At 35.0% G+C, this 22076-nt stretch overlaps 1 protein-coding gene and 1 long non-coding RNA gene across 35 annotated transcripts in view; one reads left to right on the top strand and one right to left on the bottom strand.

Moving 5' to 3' along the window:
- TRDN (triadin) overlaps positions 1-22076 on the top strand; it is a 414373-nt gene that overhangs the window by 96573 nt on the left and 295724 nt on the right. For all 34 annotated transcript variants that reach the window (XR_008548643.2, XR_008548645.2, XR_008548647.2 and 31 more), the window contains exon 5: positions 11810-11869. Coding sequence is in view for 29 of the 34 variants with exons in the window: in XM_054686250.1 (XP_054542225.1) it covers positions 11810-11869 (60 nt within the window). In the remaining 5 variants the exon portion in view is untranslated. The remainder of the gene's footprint in view (positions 1-11809; positions 11870-22076) is intronic.
- On the bottom strand, positions 6959-20619 carry LOC134810367 (uncharacterized). Its single transcript, XR_010158174.1, has 3 exons — positions 19734-20619; positions 10708-10768; positions 6959-9076 (listed from the first exon to the last, which is right to left on the bottom strand). It is a non-coding gene; the product is annotated as an uncharacterized LOC134810367 (long non-coding RNA).

Here is a 22076-nt window from a genome sequence, read left to right as displayed (position 1 = left end):
GCATGGTGGCCTTATGGGCTATAGGTTTATCTCTTGCCTTAGAGGAAAACACCAGAAGCCAATCTACATTATGTTTAATTTCCTTTCTTGCTAACTACTTGCTCTTTGAAATAAGAAATTGTCCTTAAGGATAAGCTAGACCCAATATAGAGGATGATGTTCTATGAGATTGTACTTGATGCATGTCAATGGCAGAGAAAGAGATTCCTCACTTACAGCAAAACAAATTACAATTCCCCCTATAGTCGCGTGTTTAAATTTCCCTAAAGCTCTGCAAGTTGAAAAGAGCTGCTTGGTAAATTTTAACTCAGTTCTTTCATTGTGTATTTTTCTTACTTTATTACAATCCACAATAGCTCTTGCAGTCTGAGCGAATGAGAAAGAGCCAGAAAATTAAAGCATCATAAATATTCAAGACTTTAGGATTAGGCCATTCAGAAGGTTGTATCGTGTCATCGGGAGTAAGATGGATAGACGTATGTGTGTGTCAGAGCTTTCATTGCATCCATCTTTGCCGGCAGCTTCAGCGGTTTACACCAGGCTGAACATTAAGTGTCTGAAAAATACGGTGCATGAAAAAAGGAAGGAGAATGGAAAGATGACTAAACTTGTTAAAATTCATAGCATCAGAATATTGGTTACTAGGTAGCCCTAGTAACATTGTTAAGTATACATTTATCTTTGGATGTCTCTTCTAAATAAATCTAGATCAAAGCTCATCTCCATAACTGCACCATTGCATATCGCTCTCAGGCTGCATGAGGAGCTTAGAGCTTTATCTTCTGCCTGTCTTTCCCAAGCATGGAGCAGACCTGTGATGGGGATGAGAGGGGGACAAAGCCCAGAGAGAATAGACAGTAGGTGTGGAGGTTGGCTCAAAATGAAAAAGGCTGAGGAGGGCGAGATCAAAGGAGATTTAGGATCCAGTCACTTCTCCAGGTAGTTGCTAAGAAGTAAACTCTGAGACCACTGACTCAGGCAACTGTAGTACTTCGTGCTACTAAAAGAGCTCATCTTTGTCAAGGCACACAAAGTGACCCAGGATGAAACAAATAATGGTGGGTCAAACCAGAGCCTGAATTAACAGGCCAAGGAAAGCAAGAGATCAGGTTTTGGTGCCAACATCAGAAGGAATTAAAAGAGTCTCTGAGGCAACTCAACTCAGGCCCAACCATTTTATGTAGTTCTTCTGGAGCAAGAATAATTTCATTGGTGTTATATTTCTACCTGTACCTAAGATGAGTAATAGAGAAAAGGATGTGAGGGGGAAGCTGTTAGGTCTAATGTATTTCAGAATCTTCTCTCTGCAGTTCTGTATGTTTCCTGTTTCAAATTCAAGAGAAACTAATGTGCTAGTTGACTGCAGATGGCTTGAAGTTTTACCTATTTTAAATTATAGATTTTCATTTAGAAAGGGTCTGTTGAAAAATAAACAACAACAAAAAAAGCATAACAGAAGCCTTACCAATGGTTCTCAACTCTGTGTGTCAGATTCAAGTGATGTCTTAATTAGAACTCTTTTGCTCATGAGAGACCAAAATCCAATTCACATTGGCGGTGGCTCACGCCTGTAATCCCAGAACTTTGGGAGGCCGAGGCGGGCAGATCACGAGGTCAGGAAATGGAGGCCATCCTGGCTAACAAGGTGAAACCCCGTCTTCACCAAAAATACAAAAAATTAGCGGGGCGTCGTGGCGGGCGCTTGTAGTCCCAGCTACTCGGAGGCTGAGGCAGGAGAATGGCGTGAAGCCAGGAGGCGGAGCCTGTGGTGAGCCCAGATGGCGCCACTGCACTCCAGCCTGGGTGACAGAGCGAGACTCTTGTCTCAAACAAACAAACAAAAAAACACTTTTTCTGTTCAAGTGATTAAAAGTCATAAATAGAGTTGGCTTCTGAAATGACTTGATATAGTTTTTTTTTTTTTAATCATGTTATTAGTAAATCCTCTTTCTTCACTTCTGGAACCTGCTTTCCTTCCTCTGTTTCATTTGTTTCCGTCTCAGGCAGGCTTTTCTCTCCTAGCAGCTATTATGGGGACCAGAAAGTTGAGGCCAAAATTATCTTACCTTAGCAACTCAGTAGAAGAGCCTGTTCTCTTCCTCAATGCCTCTGCGAAAGCATCTGGTTCACTCCCATTAATCTGGATTTAGTAGCATATCCCTGTTGGAGCCAATCAGTTGGACAGAGAGATGAAATATGCACTTTATCAAGGCCTATGAAATGGACCCCCGCCCTTGGAAATGAAGGGTGTGTTAGCATGGGGAAAAAAGTGGTTCCCAAAATTAAGAGGAATATTATCAGGAATACTGGATTCTAGCAGGAAAGCCACAAATGTCTACATCATCTAATTTTTGTTTCTAATTCAGAATTCTAGATTACCTCCCATCTCCGATTTGCTAAATAACAATCTGTAGGGGTCAAGCCTTAAATAGTTGAATTTTTAAAATCTCCACAATGGTATTCTAACTCACAATCAGAGTGAGAGCCATTGCAACCCAAAAGAGTAATGCTAGAAATAGGGAATTTTATGCATCCTGAGGCCAGTGAGTTAGACAGTCGAGGATAAGTGAATAACTGCATAATTTGTTTACACACAATGGCTAATGTATATAAATCTACTGTTAACAAAATCCCAAAACATGAATGATAGGATGCAAACTAAGTTAATATATATATCACTGTCGCATTGACCTAAGCCATTGGAATAACTATTGATAGTTGATGCTCATCATCTGAACATATCAAAATTTTAAACATGACAGATAAGCTTGAATGAATGCAACAAGTAGGTATTGGTATTGTTTCCCTTTCTGCTGTTAACCAGCTATGGTCGAGTCACTTCAGTGGCTCTCAGTTCTCACACCTGTAAAACAAAACTGCCAGATTTACTGATGTCCAGGTCTTTTCTAGCTATGATATTTTACGATTCTATGATTAAATTGTGATGCCATACATTGATAATTTTATCAAGAGTTTCATCTGGACTAGAGCTTTGAAATTCAAAGCATGGCCCATGGACCAGCAATGTTAGCATCATATGGGACCTATTTAGAAATGCAGAATCTAGGCTCCATCTAGACATAATGAATTAAAATCTGCCTTTTAAGATCCCTAATGACTCTTATGCACATTAAAATTTGAGAAACATTGATCAAGACAGTAGTTTCACTTTGGACTGTGGTTCTGAAATTACCTGAGAGTTTATTTAAATTGTAGATCTCTAAAAATTTCCTTGCCATGAGAGACAAATTAATAACATTTGAGTAGTAGCTCAGGAATATGTTTTAAAATCTCCCCAGATAATTCTCATGTACAGACACATCGGTCTTATCTAGCACATCATCAAATATGAAACACGCTAACACAGCCAAAATCTTACTCAAATCTCCAAATCTGCAAACTTCACCATTGATAATCTATAAAAGGTATTATTTGCAATCATTTGTACTTCTGTCTGGTTTATGTACACATGGGAAATGATATCTCATTTATAGATGGAGAAAATAAAATTCGAAGAGAAAAAATGAATTAACCTGAGATAACAAATTTAATGGCAAAAATGAGATTAGATAGATATCATCTTAGTATATTTATTTTGAAAATTTTTAAGGATCATTAGCATACAGTGTTGAATCTATTATTTTTTCTGGAAAAAGTTCAGCTTATCTTACCAAGTAATCAAACACGATAAAATAAAGATCCAAAATAATTTACATTTATGGGCTTCAACATCTCTGAAAGAAACTGTTCTTAATATCTTCTTATCACTGTATCTGGAGTGGTTGCCCATTAAGTCATACACATACTAGGTGCTTCAAGGGGGAGAGAGTATTCCTTTTTATAGTCTTCATTAATGGTGAGTAGTACGCTTTCCCCAGAAATATTTGTTTACCAATCGAACATAAAAAGTTTTAGAAAATCAAAGAATATACAGATATCTACAGATAATCTGGAATATTTATCTAAAATATTAATAATTCAGCAAACAGCTGTGTTTGGCATTATTTAATTAGCCACTAAATAGATAACAAGATTTGCTTGTTCATCTGTTACAATTAATCTGTTGTGCTCTAATAACAATTGGCAGATTCTTATAAAGATTCTATGTTTAAGTGAATAAATAATTTGTTTTTTAAATATTAAATGGGAAATAATGTAAGAAGGCATTTTATTTTATCTGGTGCTTGTGAGGTATCTAGAGAAAACATAATGAGGGGCATTCTTTGAAATACACAACCCTTATAATAATTTAATAAACAGAATTGTCATCTTAGAAGAATCAGGATGATTGCCTTGATGACAGAGATTATTCTTTTAACTTCTTGAATCTGTCATTTGAAAATCTTCAATTGATAACATTCTGAATTTATTAACAGTTTGCCATATTAATAGAGAAAAATTGCATGCTTTAAACTGGCCATGTAAGTCTTAGACAAAATTACAAACTATCTGTCTACTCAACAGCAAGCTTTGGTATGATCATAAGTAGATAAAAACTATCATAAGCAAAACACATGTAATATAACAAAACAATTTAGAAATACGTCACTACAAAATCAGCTCATTCATAGGAATCACTGATACAATCTATTTTCACTGATTTTTGTTCCATTGGTTGCTGCTACTACCAGCCTTCTCATTTTGAATACCTGTGGCCTTTCTTCCCAGTTGCATATGGAAGTTGAGCTCAGAGAGTCTGGGGAAAATGTATTGGCCTGATGATTACCATTGGCACTGTGGTAGACATAGACCTTATGTAAACATTTTGACAGAATTAAACGGCCTCATGAGCAGGAAGAAAAACTAATGAAGTGAATCTTCACTTGGAGTTTGGTGAAGTTTTAGAGATTACACCCTTTGAGTAATTGTATGTTCCTATGGGACATTCAGCACGCGTCATGAGAACAAGAAAATTCTCCATTATACTTGAAAACTCTAACTTGGACTACCAAGAGGATCATTAAAATCTATCCTTGTCCTCTCAAATGTCCAGCATAAATATATTTAGTAAATGGCTGAATTTTGTAATTTCTGCATATAGAATACCATAAATATAGAGACAAGTGTTATAAGACAAAATAGAATGTAGACTATCACTGAAATACCCTAATCATTAATAAGGAATGCTAGAGAAATATAATAATATTAAATCCGCAGAACAAAGGGAATAGAAATTTTAAGTTCCTTCCTTTAAGCTCGGTTTTAAATCTTGCTCTCAATTTTTTTCTGTTGAAATAGTTACATTTTATTAACATTTTATTATAGGCATAATATACTTACTTATAGTTTATCTAGTTTTTGTATGAGTATCTATAAATTTTGAAATAAAGCAATGTTAAAAACATGCTTAATGTCCTTAATATAATTACAATTTAGCTTTTCAGTGCTCTAGAAAAAACAGTACATGAAAAAAATTTCTGAAATATAAAAAACTTTCAATTGTTGCAGTTGTTTTTCTGTTTTCTCTTTTATTTTTCTATTTATTTTGAGACAGGGTCTTACTCTGTTGCCCAGGCGGAAATGCAGTGTCACCATCATGGCTTACTGCAGCCTCAACCTCCTGGGCTCAAGGGATCCTCCTGTCTCAGCCTCCCAAGTAGCCGGACTACAGTTGTGCACCACCACACCCAGCTCATTTTTATTTATTTATTTATTTATTTATTTATTTATTTATTTATTTATTGTAGAGATGGAGTTTCACCATGTTGCCCAGGTTGCTCTTGAATTCCTGGATTCAAGCAATCTGCCCAACTCAGCTTTCCAAATTGCTGGAATTACAGGTGTGAGATACTGCACCTGGCCAATCGTTGCAGTTTATAAGTACCTTTGGCATATCTTATTTCCATAGGTAGTAAAATCTTGCAACTTTCCCTTGTATTTCTAATAGAAATTTAAAATATTTAGAAATAAAATATTTTTTCAAATTTTCAAGTATAATCATTTTAGTAGTTAAATAGTATTTTGAAAGTTGTATCATAACAAACAAGTAAAATATGATCCATCACCACCTTCTAAAATATGCAAGAATTGATAACTCATAATCATGGTTGAATATTTTTTCAAGTAGTATGCATTTCTCAAGTGGCTAGTATATTCCAGTCATCATGTTAGGCATTGAAAATTTAATGTGGAACAAAATAGACATAATTCTTGCCCTCATCAAATTTAGTTATTTAGTGAGAAAGAGAGACAAATAATAATAATAGCTGGCATTCACATGATGCTTACTTGACACAAATGATGCTCTAAATGTTTTACATTTTAACATATTTTAATCCCCATATAATCCTATCTGATAGACACTACTGTTAATCTTATTTTATGGATGAGGAAATGAAGTTCACACAGCTAGTAAGTATGGAAATCAGATTTGAATTGAGCAGATTGACTCCAGTGTTAATTAACTTCAACATTAAGCTCTATGTTAATGGATGTCAGAGATGCACATATTTTTGTATAGATCTTTTAATAGTTTTATCCATGTCTACATTTTCCTATCAAAATGCATATTTTAATTATATTAGTATACTATAGATTTATAACATCTTTCGTATGATGATTATTAAAATCATTAAAATAATTCTTTACAGATCATCGGAATCCTGAAATAAAGAATAATCTAAAAATGTGACTAGTTTTTATTTATTCTCAACACCATAATAAATTATTATAACTCCTCCTCTGTTTGGCATTGTACTTTGGAAAAACAGTCTGTGTGAGGAAGATATATTTCATTGCTATCGCCATTGAATGATAAACCATGAAAGTCAGAGTTTAAATTCTCTGAGTTCCTTAATGAAAGAAAGTTGTAAATGCATTTAAAGCCCAGTATGATAATGTTTTCTTTGGATTTCAAAAGCTTTTAGTCTTGGAGTGAGAGATGAATAGCGATAAGGATCTAAGAGGAGATACTACTTTTTCCTCCCTTATCTTCACTCATACCTCCCTACCAGCCGCCAGAAAAGTGTTAGGGGAAAGTCAGGAGTAGTAAAAGAAGTAGAAATACACTTCCTACATTCTTTGAAATTAATTTGCCCTTCTCTTAAATCCTTCAGTGCCCTTGAAACCATTACTGACACCGGCAACTTTAGTGGAGTGCTAATTCTTTCTTATTGGGCAAAGCTACCAGTGACTCAGTAGAATAAAGGGATTCCCTTTGTTGCCTCCTAACACATTAAGATAATTGTAACTTTTTTTTCCATGTCTTTTTCCCTTCTTCCCTTCTCAAAATTCAAATAGAAACTCATACCTTTAAGAATTTATGGGCAGACTCACACCTGGATTAAGATACTTTGACCTCTGTGCTTTCTAAGACACAAAACAATTTTTAAGATTTACCGGTTACAAATATGGCTTATGATTCCAACTAGCATCTGGTGCTGAGACTTAACACCTTTTCAGAGACATTGGACATCCACCTAATTGCAAAGGACATATATGTCGAGGTGAATAATGACTGCCTTGCCTTTCTTCTAAGTCTCTTGTATCCAGGTTTGGTTCAGGTTTAAGTGAACTGGTCCTCAAAAGGTGTCATGATGTTTAAGTAAAATTTTATGCTATTATACATTATTTCATGTTATATTAAGTGGAGACATTCACCTATCTTTGCAAATTATTAAATACCCAGAAGCTAGTATTAACATAATATAGAAAACTTAATTTTATTTGAAGATTGTTGGACAATAAATTTCTACCTTTAATGACTCGTATCTTTTAAATTTGATTTTGCAATTTATACAAATAAAGCCTTAGCTGGAAAGAGCAATTGAAGGTAACAAATCAGGCATTGCCTCCCTATGAGAAAAATACCTTTCCAAAGTCTAAATTAGTAACATGTTACTGAATTGGAGGAGCTTGAATAGCATCACTTCCTGGCTAAAGTGTAAGGAGACAGAACTGGCACGCCATGTGGAGGCTTTACTGGATTCTTCTGACATCAGATATCCACAGTCAGTGACACCAGTGATGGAATCCAGTCCCCAAAGAGAACACAAAGTTGCAATAAAACATGCAAAGAAACATTTAATTTCTCCTTAAGTCTGAATCATCAGAAATAATTTTTTGTCTTCCTGAGCAAATAAATGTAGGTGTGTGTATGTCTTTACTAGTTCTGCTTGCTGTGTTTTTCCATGCTTGCCTCAGTAGAAATATTAATATTTCAGCTAAAAATAGTTGATAATGTACCTGTAAAACAAAACTCTGCCTATGTAAGTTTGTATACTTTATTGTGAGCTCTAGAGACTTTACTGTGTGTGTATCCTTTTAAAAATGGTTGACCTCTGCTTGCAAAACAACTGCCTGCATCTGCCCACAGCAGTGAGGTTGTCTTAGTTTGTTCTAAGGCTGAAGTGCAGAAACAGGAAAATAAAAAATGAGGCTTTCCCTGTGAGATTGATCTAAGTTGTAGAACTGGGTTGCATCTACTCTGCTTACCATAGAGTAAAAAAACAACTGCTCTGAAATAAATTACCATTTTTTCAGTCTAATTTTCCTTTATTTATTTTTATTTTTGCTTAAGTAAAACTTATTATGAAGCATATCCAACATGCAAGTACTTACCTTTCACTTTAGAGTTACCTCCCTTTCATGTATTTGGGAAAGGGAGATAATACATTTACCCTAGCATTTCCCTTCTCCTGAGTGATGGTCTTGACCCTAGTCTTTGAGATTTGTCTTTTTTTTTTTTTTTCAGGATGGTCCCTTGCTCACTTCAGTTACTGCTACTACCTAGCACTCATTTCCTTTGTCAGGATATGGCTGAGTACACAAGAGCTAAGAGGAGCAAGGTAGCTCCTGCTAGTACTTCTTTCATCTGTTTTCTGATGTGCAAACTTACACCTACCTTGCAGGAAACCCTACTATGATCAACAAGGACCGTCTTTCTAGTCCCCAAAACCACCACAACTCTGTCCAGTCTTTTCTGCAAAATCTAAGTTAGAGTAGGAGGCTCTGACAGGATTTTTTCAGGCAAGATGGCCTTCAGCACTGGATTCTATGGAAGAGTCTAACTCACGTCTTACTCTCCCGTGTGAGCTCCAGAATCCCTTCTTTATTCTTTTGAATGGTCAGCTGGTATCTGTGGAAGACACACATGTATATATACACACATATGCACACACCCCTACCTCTAAAAAAAATTATTCTAAATGACAATTTTAAGGCCTCCCCATTACATGGTGAATGTAGCATTCCATGCAATTTTTCAATTTTAAAAATGTCATGCCATCTCTATATTCCACTTAATACCTACTAGGAGTAAGGAATGATCTCTTAAAGGCAACTCCCTTAGTACGTCCAAAGACCAGTCTAAATCTTTGATATTTTACCTGCTTTATGGACCTGAATTAAACAAATCACCAATCTTCTTCACAGCATCTGTTGGCTTGGAGAGGAGGGAGCAAGCAAAACAGTATTGACAGGAGAGAATATCAAGTTTGTTTTTTCAGTTCATTTGAAATCAGTTTGTCTCTGTGGATGACCTAAAGTTTTATAAAGGTCCTTTCCTCCCCCTGGGATTAGACGTGCATTAGACCTGTCTAGTAGTAATATAATAGGAGTCACATATGTAATTTAAAATTTTCTAGTAGCCACATTTAAAATAGTAAAAAGAAAAATATAAAACTAATTTTAATCATATATCTTATTGAATTCAATGTATCAGTCAGGGATTAAATAGAGAAGTAGAACCAGTAGAAGATTATGGAGATACTTTTATACTTTTAAAAAATTATTACAAGGAATTGGATTATGCGATTGTGGGAACTGGCCAGGCATTTTTGAACCCGTATGACAGGAAGTCAGGAAGGGAGGATCACAGGCAAGTTGAGCCTAGAAGCTGTCAACCAAAGTTGTCATTCACAGGCAGAATTTCTCCTTTTGCCCTGGGCAATCTCAGGCCTGTTTTTAAGGCTTTCCAAAGAAAACAGAGAAGCCCATCCAAATTATACAAAATCTGCAAAATCGTCTTACTTAAAGTCAACTAATTAGTGATTTTAATTACATCTGCAATATACCTGCAAGCGACTCTAGGTTAGTATTCTATAAAATAACTTGGGATAATAGCCTAGCCAAACTGAGCCAATAATGAAACTATCACACCCAATATGACCAAAATATCATTTCAAAATGTAATTCATATAAAAATTATTAATGAGGTATTTTACTTATATTTTATTCTAAGTTTTTGTAATCTAGTGTATATTTTATACTTACAGCACATCTCAATTTGGATTAACCGTATATCATGTCCTTAATATGCACAAATGTCTAGTGGCTACTGCATTGGATAGTATAGGTCTAGACAGTGATAGTGATTACTCTGGTTATCATGTAAGTTTAGAGCAGTGGTTCTCAACTAGGATTCATTTTGCCCTGTAGGAGACATTTGGCAAAGTCTCTGGACATGTTTCATTGTCAAGATTGGGAGGTGGATATGGGGGCTACTGGCATCTAAAAGGTAGAGGCTAGGAATGCTGCTGAATATCCTAAAATGCACAAAATAGCCCCTCCCCAAAATAATGCTTCACCCAATTCAGAATGTCAAAAGTGCTAATGTAAGAAACCCTGCTGTAGAGTAAAATTTGGAGACTAGAGAAGAAATAAACAAAATGGTGAGAGAGACAGGAAGATGGTCATTTCCTATGTCATTTGGAGATATTTCCTTACATTTTGGAGAATTGTTTTCAGAGACAAGAATGAGTGCCTTACCTGTTCATATCTTCATCACCATATTCAAAGTCACAGTTGAGATAAGAGTAGATTAGTGACCCTGTAAATAGTAAGATAACTGATTAATGAGAAAAATTAGGAAGAAAACCTTCACAATGGTGGTTACCTCCTTAACAGGTGAATGAAAGCTAGTAGCTGTCTTTTCTGAAGATATTTAGGGTGTTTCCATGGTTGATCTTAATTTAGTAGACTTTTGGAAAAACTACAAAAATGCAAATGCAGATTTACAAATGGAGAATTTAAAATGTGTACAGTAATTAACACCATCTCAGACCATCTGTGGAATAAAGTTGTGATAAATAAATAAGTAAACCTCATTAGCATTTTTCTAAGAAAAAACATTATATTTAAGATTAAGTCACTTTTCAAAGGTAGTAATCATATTTGTAAACTCTAATCTCAAATTCACTTCTATCCAAATTAACTGTAAATTCAGAATTAACTCCATTTTCTTAGCCTTGGTAATGTATGTATACTGAAGCTAGCAGAAAATTGAATATGTTTGCTAAAACCTGATGTTTAGAAAAAAACGTACAACTAACTTATTCTATGAAATGTGTCATATCTGCTTGCAGTAATTATTGGTTAAATGTAATGCCAAATGCTGATTATAAACATAGCTTAGAGTCAGTACTTCTGAAATATATTTCCTATTAGATAGTTGTTACAGTTCATTTCACAAATTCTTAATTTAATATGTAAAAACTAAATCTTCCTAAATCTAAATGACATTCTTATTAAGGATTCTTAATTTGTATTGAGAGTAATTGAAATAAAAATAATTATAGTTTGTGACCAATTTTAGCACTGAAAATGGTGACAACATAGCTCTGTCTATTAAATGTTTAAGCTTTTCCAAATAACTCTAATTTTGAGATAACTCCAATTTTTCCCTTATTTCAATAAATAAGTGATTTGTTTAGCAATATGTTACAAAGACTCTTTTAGACTCCAATAAACTTGTTAGTAACTGTATAATAATTTAAACTTTGTGGTAGGTTTATAAAGTTTAGGTCATAGCTATGGCTTAAATTTTATACATTTTCAGAGTTTTAAAATTATAAATTCTATTTTTTCTTAGAAATACACAAAGATAAGACTGAAAAACAAGAGAAACCTGAAAGGAAAATACAAACTAAAGGTAAACATTTCATTTTATGTTTATTCTTCATTTAGATATACATTTTTGTGTATTCATATGGGAGAAAAAATTTCATGTTTAGTGTTTTTGTAACATTTTTGATATTAAATAAGTAAATTTACTCCTCAGTTAATTTCAGTTATAAATGTATATCAGTTAATTTCAGTTATAAATGTATAAATAACATAAATAATATTTAATAGTTGGAATCAAAGTAACTTCAAAATGTGTAATAATTTTTAAATTATTTACAATTACTAAGAGAGTAGCTCAAATACATATTGATTTACTGAGGAAATAATTTTTTTTCTTTTAATAAGTTAGTGTAACAAGTCAGAGTTTATTTTTTTTTAACCTGAATTCCTTCTGTCATGCAATATCTTTACAATCTTTGGTGTAGAAATGCAGAGTCATTATATGACCTTATGGCAGAGGTCGTGTAAGAAAGCCCCACGGCTCTCCTGCACAGCCTCAAGAGGTAGATGGACAGTGACAACATGATGATTAATATCACTTTCAGCTGAACTGAATCCAGTAATGGCAATCTTGCAGCAGAAGCAAGTTAAGAAAGGCCAGCATTGTCTTGCTTATCTTATAAACATAACTCTTCTGTGGGTGACAGAGATAGTCATAAAACTTTAAAGAAACTAATAGGAAGCAAGACATTCAAAAATATATTCCTCTAAGCATGCCCAGGTTCTCCCAATGGTCAGTTTCACATGATTTTGAATGAGCCAGGGCAAAAATAAAGATCTCATAATAACTATATTTGTATAATGCAGACAGAAAATGAGATAATTTATTTCTGAGATAAAAATGGAATTTTATCCAGTATTTACTATGTCATAAACCAGCTAATGCAAAATTATCTGTAGTAAATACCACAGTTGCAGATAGTAAATTTTCAAATAATAAAAGTACCAATTAAATTATACTAGCACGTGAATTTATATTAATACAATGCCATGTTGTTGGTGTTGTTTTTAAAATATACTTCATGTGCTTTCTTTTTGGGAAGGGCTCAAATCATTCTACAGATATTACGTCTTTAATCCTAATGTTTGAATTCATTCTAGATTGGTCAGCCAATTCTTCAACAATCAGAACATTGAAGCTCACTCAGTTGAAACCTATTTATATTTGTACTTAGGAAACTAATGTCTCCTTACTGTTCTCTTTCCATTTTTTGGTTCTTAATTCCTTTGATCACAGAAGTTGGGCACAGCTCTTGAGTACGGATTGACTAAGCGAACCATGACTGAACTGGCTCTGTGTTTCTATCTGCTGAAGGTTAAACAGAAACTCAACTGGTTCCACACCATTTGGGTCCCTGCTGTTTTTTTCTTGCAGACTGTGCTATTAATTTAATAACAGTGCTGCTGGAGTGGAGGTAGTAATGCAGATGGCACCATTTGCATTTTGGACCTGGCTATATTAGAATTCTGATGTCAAAGACTGAGCAGTGGGCTGTAGAGTGGGTTTATTAAACTAGCAAGTCTTCCATAATTAAGACAGTGAATTTGGCTGAAGTCTAAAATAAATTTCTCAAAGACTGAGCTGGAGATTATTAACCTGAATATATTTCTTGAGTAGACCAAATATGTTTTGTAAAAGTAACTATTTCTCAAGAATGTGAAAGTAGAGCTTCAGTTGCTCCACACTGAGCTGGAAATCAGAGAGAGCTTATGTTTTCCACAGTTTTTCTGTGTGAATATGAACAAAGATTTCACTTTATTGCTTAGTTTCCTATCTGTAAATGAGGTAGACTAATGCCTGCTCTTTATTCTCAAATAGTTCAGTGAAAATAATGTTTTGCTTTACAACTGCTCTTGTATGTGTGACTCATATAAATGGCCCCTGGGGAACAGGCAGAATGAGTTAACCACAATGGAGCAGTTTTGAGTACCAAGCAGAGTGCTCTAGTACAAGTTACCTCCAAGAACGCTGATTCCACATTAGGGTGATGGTTTCAAATTAAAGTTTTTATAGGTCAAAATGATCTTGCAGAATATAATCATATTTAAAACTATATCCAACAATGGATACCCATGGTCAGATGTAGGTCCACATGTTGAATGATAAGAAATGTTAACCAGTCTTCTCTAGCAGTCAACAGTCTGAGTTTCCTTTGTAATCATAAATAACTCTGCCCACAGATGTTTTAAATAAAAAGATATATACAGACTAACTTCAAAGAATTAAAGAGAATGTTATTTGTCATAAATAAAAGGTCCAAGTCATGATTATTAAAGAACATTTCCTTTACCCATGGTAAATACTCAGATATTCTAATTAATAAATAAACTAAGAGCATGGTGTGTGATTTTCACAAAGGGTAATATTACCATAACCTTTTTCTACTTTTAGAAAGGTCTTTAATTAAATTATCTGGGTTAGAATCCAAATTTGGTAACTTCTGGCTATGTGTCCTTGGGCAAGATAATTAATCTTTCTTTGCCTTTATTTCCTCATCTGTAAAATGGGGATAATAGAGTTGTCATAAGGATTAAATAATTATGAAATGTACTTGTAAAATTCTTAAAATAATTATTGACTAATTTTAAACAGTAACTATCAGTTAATTAATTAATCATCTTAACCACCTCTAACTGGATGAGAGTCCCTTACAGTTTTCTTATCTGAATTCCTTTTTTCTCTATCTTTAGTATCATTTGATATCTGTCTGATCATAGGCTGAACAAATATAAGATGTGTCATCCCAAGTTCCTGTAACAACCCTAAACTACTTTTACTGCCTTGTCAGTTCTATATTTGTGTTTCCCTTCTTAAAAATTTAACATTGTATGAGTGTTTATCTACTATGGATGAAATACTGTATATAATTTTTTATGTCTAATATTTCACTTAATCTTCATAGAACAATCTAACACGGTAGATATAATTCCATTTAAACTAAGAATACGTAGGTTTACCTGGATTCAATCATTGTGTCAAGTTTAGTAATTTGTAGAGCCACATTTTTGCCTGTTATCTCTAACGTAAGAACATGTGGCTTTTCCAGTATATCCTATATCCAATTTTCTTTCTTCTTTTTGTTCTTTGGTGCCTGCTGAGTCTGTAGCACCAGAATTTGCTCATAGCCATAGGATCTAGAATTTGTCTCTGAAACCCTGTGGTTAGAACCTTGCTTCCTGCTGGTTGACCTCACTGATCTGCTTGCATTTGTACATATCTATCAGTTCCTAGATACCATCTCTGTTCTCTTCACATCAGTCTGTGTGCCACGTAGCCTGATGTGGGCTTACTAATTCTAATAGCTTACCTGTATAGTAGACACCATATAAAGATGCATAGACTGTATGCATCTTTAAATCTCCTTTCTACTATTTTCAGTCTTAACACAACTGAGAAATGAGATGTGGCAGTACTTATCTTGGTAGATGTGTCAGATGGCTTGTCATAGGTGTACTAGTTTTCTGTGGCTGCTGTAACAAATTACCACAAACTGGGCCCACCTGAATAATCCAAGATAATCTCACCATCTCAAGATCCTTGACTTAATCACATTGCAAAGTCCATATATATATATGTAACATTCACAGATTCCAGAGACTAGGATATAGCTATGCTTTAGAGGGCCATTATTTGGCCTATTCCACTGTCTTTTCAATAAATAAACTTCAAATCACCAGATCTAATTACTTAAACAGCATTGTGGAGTCAAAGGATTACTTAAAGGCCCCATTTAGAAAGAAGTCTTGACAAGCATGCATGCCAGTCAGAGTTTAGAGGGACTGATAATTAAATATAAAAATACAAGTTTTAAAAAAAAAACTTTTAGATTCAAGGGATACATGTGCATGTTTGTTACTTGGGTATGTTGCATAATGATGGGGATTGAGCTCTTTTAGTGTGTCCATCACCCAAATATTCAACATAATACTCAATAGGCAATTTTTCAAGCCTCACTTCCCATTCCAATCTCCTCATTTTTTGAGATCCCTAGTGTCTGTTATTTCCATCTTTATGTCCATGTGTAGCAATTGTAAGTGAGAACATGCAATATTTGATTTTCTATTTCTGAGTTAGTTCACTTAGGATAATGGCCTCCCGCTCTATCCATGTTGCTGCAGAGGACATAATTCCATTCTTTTTTATGATTGAATAGTATTCCACGATGTATATATACCACATTTTCTTTACCCAATCAGCCACTGATGGACACTTATGTTTGGTTCCATGACTTTGCCACTGCGAATAGTGCTGTGATGAACATGTGAGTGCAGGTGTCTTTTTTATATAATGATTTTTTTTCCTTTGAGCAGATACCTCATAGTGGCATTGCTGGGTCAAATGGTAGTTTTATTTTTACTTCTTTAAGATATCCCCATACTGTTTTCCATAGAGGTCGAATGAATTTACATCTCCATTAACAGTGTATAAGTGTTCTCTATTTTATGCATCCATGACATCTGTTGTTTTTGACTTTTTAATAGTAACCATTCTGAATGATGTAAGATGATATCTCAATGTGGTTGTGAGTTGCATTTCTCTGATGGTTACTGATGTTAAGCAATTTTTCATGTTTGTGAATAGAAAGATAAAAGTATTTAAAGATAGAAACCACAAAATGGCAAATATTACCAAGTTTACAGTTCATGGTAGAAAAATAGCAGCATTATCACAAAGACTTTTGTATATCTTCAGATATCAGCATAGCAAAAGTAAGATGTAAAGTTACTATGCTTATGGAACTCAGGTTTATGAACATTTCTGAAATTTCAAAATTTCATTATTTGAGAGATCAGAACAAGTCAGAATAACTACTATTTTTGCTTTTTCCTTTGGCAGCAAGATGAGTTATTTTGTTTTTTGGTGGTATTAAAATGTTGTTTTGTTTTTGTTTTGCTTTTCTTACTATATGTGAAGAGCTTAGTCACCTTGACAATAGGACACAGTTTGTGTATGGCCAATGTAGTGCCATCATTCCCTTAAGATATAAATTCCTCATTAAAAATGCATCTTTAATGTGCACATATCTTAAATAAAATCTTAAGAATGTTATGAATATCCTATTTTCTTAATTGGATAATCCCTTAGCATTTTATTTAAGCCATCAACTAATTTAGGAGCCCATGTGGTTAATTAATTTTGATATTTGAAAAGGCTGAAAGTATAGAATATAAAGTCTCTGAGCCTTCTTATAAAATTCCCACCTGACTTTACACAGGTAACTAACAGACTTCTTTCATCTCATGTATTCAAGCCCATATTAACATCTATTGCAGAAAATGTCTTCACCTGTCTGTATTCTTTGTCCTAATGACTGACATCACTGTCCACCCAAATTATTCATGCTAAACATCTAGAAGCCATTGTTGCCAGGGGTGGTACTCAATCCTGACTGCACTTTAGATCACCAGGATAGCTTTTAAATATATATCTATGTGCATACTCCATCCTGGGGCCATTAATATTTGAGAAGTAATGCCAGGGTTTGGGCCTAGCTGCCCTAATGATTCAAATGAGTAGCCAGGGTTAGAATCACTGTCTGTTAAACTCATGGCTTAGAGTTCAAATATATCCCACAGTGGTTTCTTTTGACGAGCCAGTGTTTTAGATAATGAGCAACTGGATGCCTTTAAGTGGGGCCTGCACCCTCTGTTTACGACAGTCTCCACCACTCCCTCTTTCACCACTGGGGTACCTGTTAATTTATCTGTCTCATCTATGAAGGCATTTGAATTTTAGTTCCTGCCATAGACTTCTTTTTCTCTTTCAACACCAAAGCTTGTCCCTGCCATAGACCTTTTGGTCTCTTTCAGCAGTAGAGCTCAACCCTACTTAGCTCCTCCGTACTATAATTTAGTCTACTTTCTCTCTTCTCCAACTGCTTTCTTCTCCACAATCATCTCTCAATTAAATTGTGACAGTCACTTCTTAACTGATTTCCCAGCATTAACCCCTCAGGTCCATGCCAGTCACTTATGGGCTTAAATCCATTTGTTGGTGCCCCAGTGCTAAGAGATAAAAGTGACATTTTCCAACCTGGCATATGATCACTGCTACCCCTACAGCGTTCCAGCTTCGTAGTTTATCACGTCTTCCCTGTTCTGCTACCTCCTTACCAAGCTTTCTCACAGATACAGCCTCCTCCTCCCTGCCACCCTTAGCACTCCAGACCCCACTGATGCCCCCTGTACTGCAGGCAGGCTGAGCTGTTGAGTAGTCCCTGAACAGGCATTGTCACTGTCTCATAACTGTGCACTTTTTTTGTATGCTCTCTTCTCTCCAGCCATCAAGCCCTTCTTGTGTAGTCCCTCGGCAAAAGCCTGCTTATTTCTTTGATTCTCATATGGAGTGTCAGTTCCTTTAAGAAGTCTCCACTGCTGTTCTTCACTGGGGGCATTTAAGCACTTTGTCCATGCTGTTCCACCCCAGCTTTTGCTCTTCCAAGCACTTTGACAACATATTTTAATTGTGGGTATATGTTGATCTAACTAACTGAGGGAGGGAACTATGTTTGTCTTCATGTATGTTCTAGGGCAGCCTTGCCATTCCCTTTTATGATTCTGTTTCGTTATCCATGAACAAAGGGATATGGGCTCATAGTCTTCTCAGGTTTTCACCAGCTCTGAATTTGTATGCTTATATCAAATTAAAAATCATTCTAACATCTAACAGTACCCAACACACTCAATAAATACTGAAATAACGATTTAATTTGTGAATGAAGTATTCTTCTGTTTTGTTAATCTCTACTGGATTCCTACGGACAACTTTGCATTTGACATTCCTACAGACAACTTTCCATTTAGCTTTAATTAAGCCATTGTAATTTAAGTCAAATTTCTGTGGTTAATGGCAACGAACAATTTCATAGTAAAATAAAAACTTTCTGTAATATGTAATCTGAAAACACCCACACTGAAACAACAAAAATTATAATAATACAGATAAATATGGATGATTTGGAAAATGCAAAAAAAAAAAAAAAAGGAACCGCACTCCCACAATCCAATTATCTGGAGAAAAATAGTAATGTATTTCTAATTTTCCTCTAGCTTTCCCCCCCATGTAGTTGTTTGTTTATTGTATATTGCCTTATTTTTTTGCAATTGTGAATTTTATTGGTGATATTAGGTAAGATTTCGGCTTCTATTAACTAATAAATATGTCAATTTACTTGTAGAACAGAACAAATCAGAAAAGACAGGAACCCAGTGGTAAATATATAACTAAATATGTGAACTTTTTCCAAGAAGGCTCCTAGACAATAGGACGGCCCGGTAGGCGGCAGAACAGTAGGTTTCTGCTACATCCACCTGTATTGTCAGGTGGTTGGGTGAAAAAGTGACCTCAGAAATGGAGAAGTTTACTTAATAGAAATGTATACTGGAGAGACAGCATATGGTCAGCTTCAGAGTGGGCTAGACAGCGGGAATAGGGTGTATTCTGGCAGGCAGATAGTGTAAATGGAAAAAGTGGTCACAGCCACTAGGTGATAATACACATTCACTTATTCACAGTACCTACTTTGTGCCAAACACCATACTGGGCACTACAAATTCCATGATGAATAAGATCCAGTTAATGATAAATTTGAAAAAGTAAATACACAATTATACCACGTGTAGTAGGTACTTCACAGAGATGTCCTCGAGGAGAGATGTAGTTTGGGGTTTGGCAACCTCAGTTGTTGAGTAAGTCTGTCTGCAGTTTTCTGGAAGGACCTCAGAGGAATTAGTGGTTTTTGGTTCAGGTGTGGACTCTGAAACTTAACAGGGAAGACACAAAAGCTAAGCTGACGTCAGTCCTCAAGGAACCAGGTGGGAACTTGGTTCAAGGGCTGCAACAGAAGTCTAATTATTACTATTATTCTTAACATTAGCCTTAATATTACCTTATTGAGGCTGGAAGTCCAAAGTCAAGGTTTCCACAGGATGAGTTTTTTTCTGAGGGCTGTGACGAAGAATCTGTTCCATGCCTCTCTCCTGGCCTCTGGAGGTTTGCGGGCAAGCTTTGGGGCCTTGTAGATGAAGTTCTCCAATTCCTGCCTTCATCTTCAAATGATGCTCTCCCTGTGTCTCTGTCTTTTCACAGGATATGTATTCCCTCTGTGCATATCCTTCTCTGGACCCAAATTTCTCTTTTTATAAGGACATCAGTCCTATTGGATTAGGGACTAGCCTCATGACTTAAACTTGGATTGTCTCTGTAAAAACCTTATTTCCAAATAAAGTCACATTCTTAGGCTCTGGGGCTAATGACTTCAACATATATTTTTGAGGAGACACAATTCAACCCATAACAATATCATATGCACAAAAAACAAAGGAATGTTTTTAAAAAGGGTGATTCAGAATAATAACACTGATTTGTCTAGAACTCCTTCAGTTTTTGGGAAACAATTGCCGGATTGGAGTCATAGGCTCACAAGGGATTTAGCTGATGGTGAGGCTCAAAAGTCAAAATGCAATCAAATACATTAAAATATATTTAAATATCCTGAAGCCCTTTATAAAAATGCTCTTAAAGCCCACAAATTCATTTAGTCATCCTGTACTGTATAAACTTTTATTTTTGTCTTCTCTTAGCTGCACTTCATTAACTCCTTAAAGTACAAAATATATTTTCTTTCCCTCTCTGGCAATCATGAAAAATAAACCTGGACAAGGAAACCAGAAGAGTGTGCACAAAGCTATGCATCACAGTGTCCATAGTGAATGTTCACTTATGAGAAAGCGATTACAGTTCTTACTATGGCTATGTAGCCCCAGGAGAAGGGGAAATTGTCCATACATTTAAATTGAATTTGAAAATAAAACTAATATTTTAGAATTATAAAATATCTTTTGTGATTTAACGCGTAAGTATCAGATTAGCTTTACAACTTTGGGTAATTTGCCTAATCTTCACTTTAATAGGTAAATGAAAGTACTTTTATTATGAAAAAGAAGTATGTGCATTATTGGAAGGTAGATCACAGATAATGTGCTTGGAGAATTCGATCAGCACATTTTGGCTCATGAGAACAAGTTTATAGTCTGCACAGAACCTGGAACAGACATGGCTGCGTAGTTTTGAAGGAGAGTACTGGTTTAGCAATTAGATAACTACATTCTTTTCCTGGTCTGTCACGGACTCTTATGAGCATATTTTCTTATCCACGGACAAAGAAGTTCAGGGTAGTTACTTCTTATATTCCTATCAGCTCTGAAATTGCATGCTTATATTAAAGTTAAAATAATAAATTCTTCCTTTAGGAAAAATGGATAATATAATATTTAAGAAGATTTTTAACTCAATATTGCATTTCTATTAAGTTCATGATTTTCTCTTAAAAAGCATAGAGATCATCTTGCCTTACCATGGAACTGAACTTCTACAAATTAGCTACCAAAAATAAAAAAGAAACATACACACAAAGACATACACACTAACCAAGAAATCTGGCCTTATTGTTTAATGGTGGCTGAAACAGAATTTTTTTTAAGGGTTTAAAATGAATGTGTATCATGCTCTTTCATAAAGCATTACAAATTAAAATATAGATATATATGAATTTTATGAAGCTGTTTGAAATGTTCACCTACTTAAAGTCTATAGAGTATTTTAGCACTAATACCTAACAAAAAAGCACAAGAAATGTGAAAATGAGACGAATTAGTTAAAAGAAAAATCAGTAAAATTTATTACAGGTAATGATGCTCCTCAAAGATTTTTTCTGTTAATAATGAAAAGATATAATGCTTACCTGATTATCCATCTGATTTTTTTTTTGGTTGGGTACTCAAGATTAGTCCTATGCAGTAGTCTAAAGTCAAGTATGTTCTAGAGTTTGGTTAAATTGATTTGCTAGCCATCAATTGAAGAATGTAGTAGCCTATACAAATCAGTACTTTACAAATTTTGGCATTACAATTTTTGATTTTCAACCTAAGAACAGGACGATTAAGTAAAGAACTCTGATAACCTGGCTCCCATGATTTGACCCCAAGGGAGTGTTTTCCCTGTTAAAAAAAAAAACAAAAAACAAAAACCACAGGGTCAGGCAGATTATGAGCTCTGATATACTTGAGAAAAAGACATAGTCTGCCTGGTGACTGCCAGGGTCAAAAACAAAAACACAGAGCACAGCTTGGGGAGGGCTGGAAAGGGGCCAGATGGGAGGGTGAGAGATGTGCTTGGGTCCAGTTGAGCTGAATGTTCTGGTCAGGGAAAGGTCAGAGTCTGGGCAAGGGCA

The sequence above is a fragment of the Pan troglodytes genome, chromosome 5, assembly GCF_028858775.2.
Source record: "Pan troglodytes isolate AG18354 chromosome 5, NHGRI_mPanTro3-v2.0_pri, whole genome shotgun sequence".
In the NCBI taxonomy this organism is placed as follows: domain Eukaryota; kingdom Metazoa; phylum Chordata; class Mammalia; order Primates; family Hominidae; genus Pan; species Pan troglodytes.
This window is presented reverse-complemented; position numbering and strand designations above follow the sequence as displayed.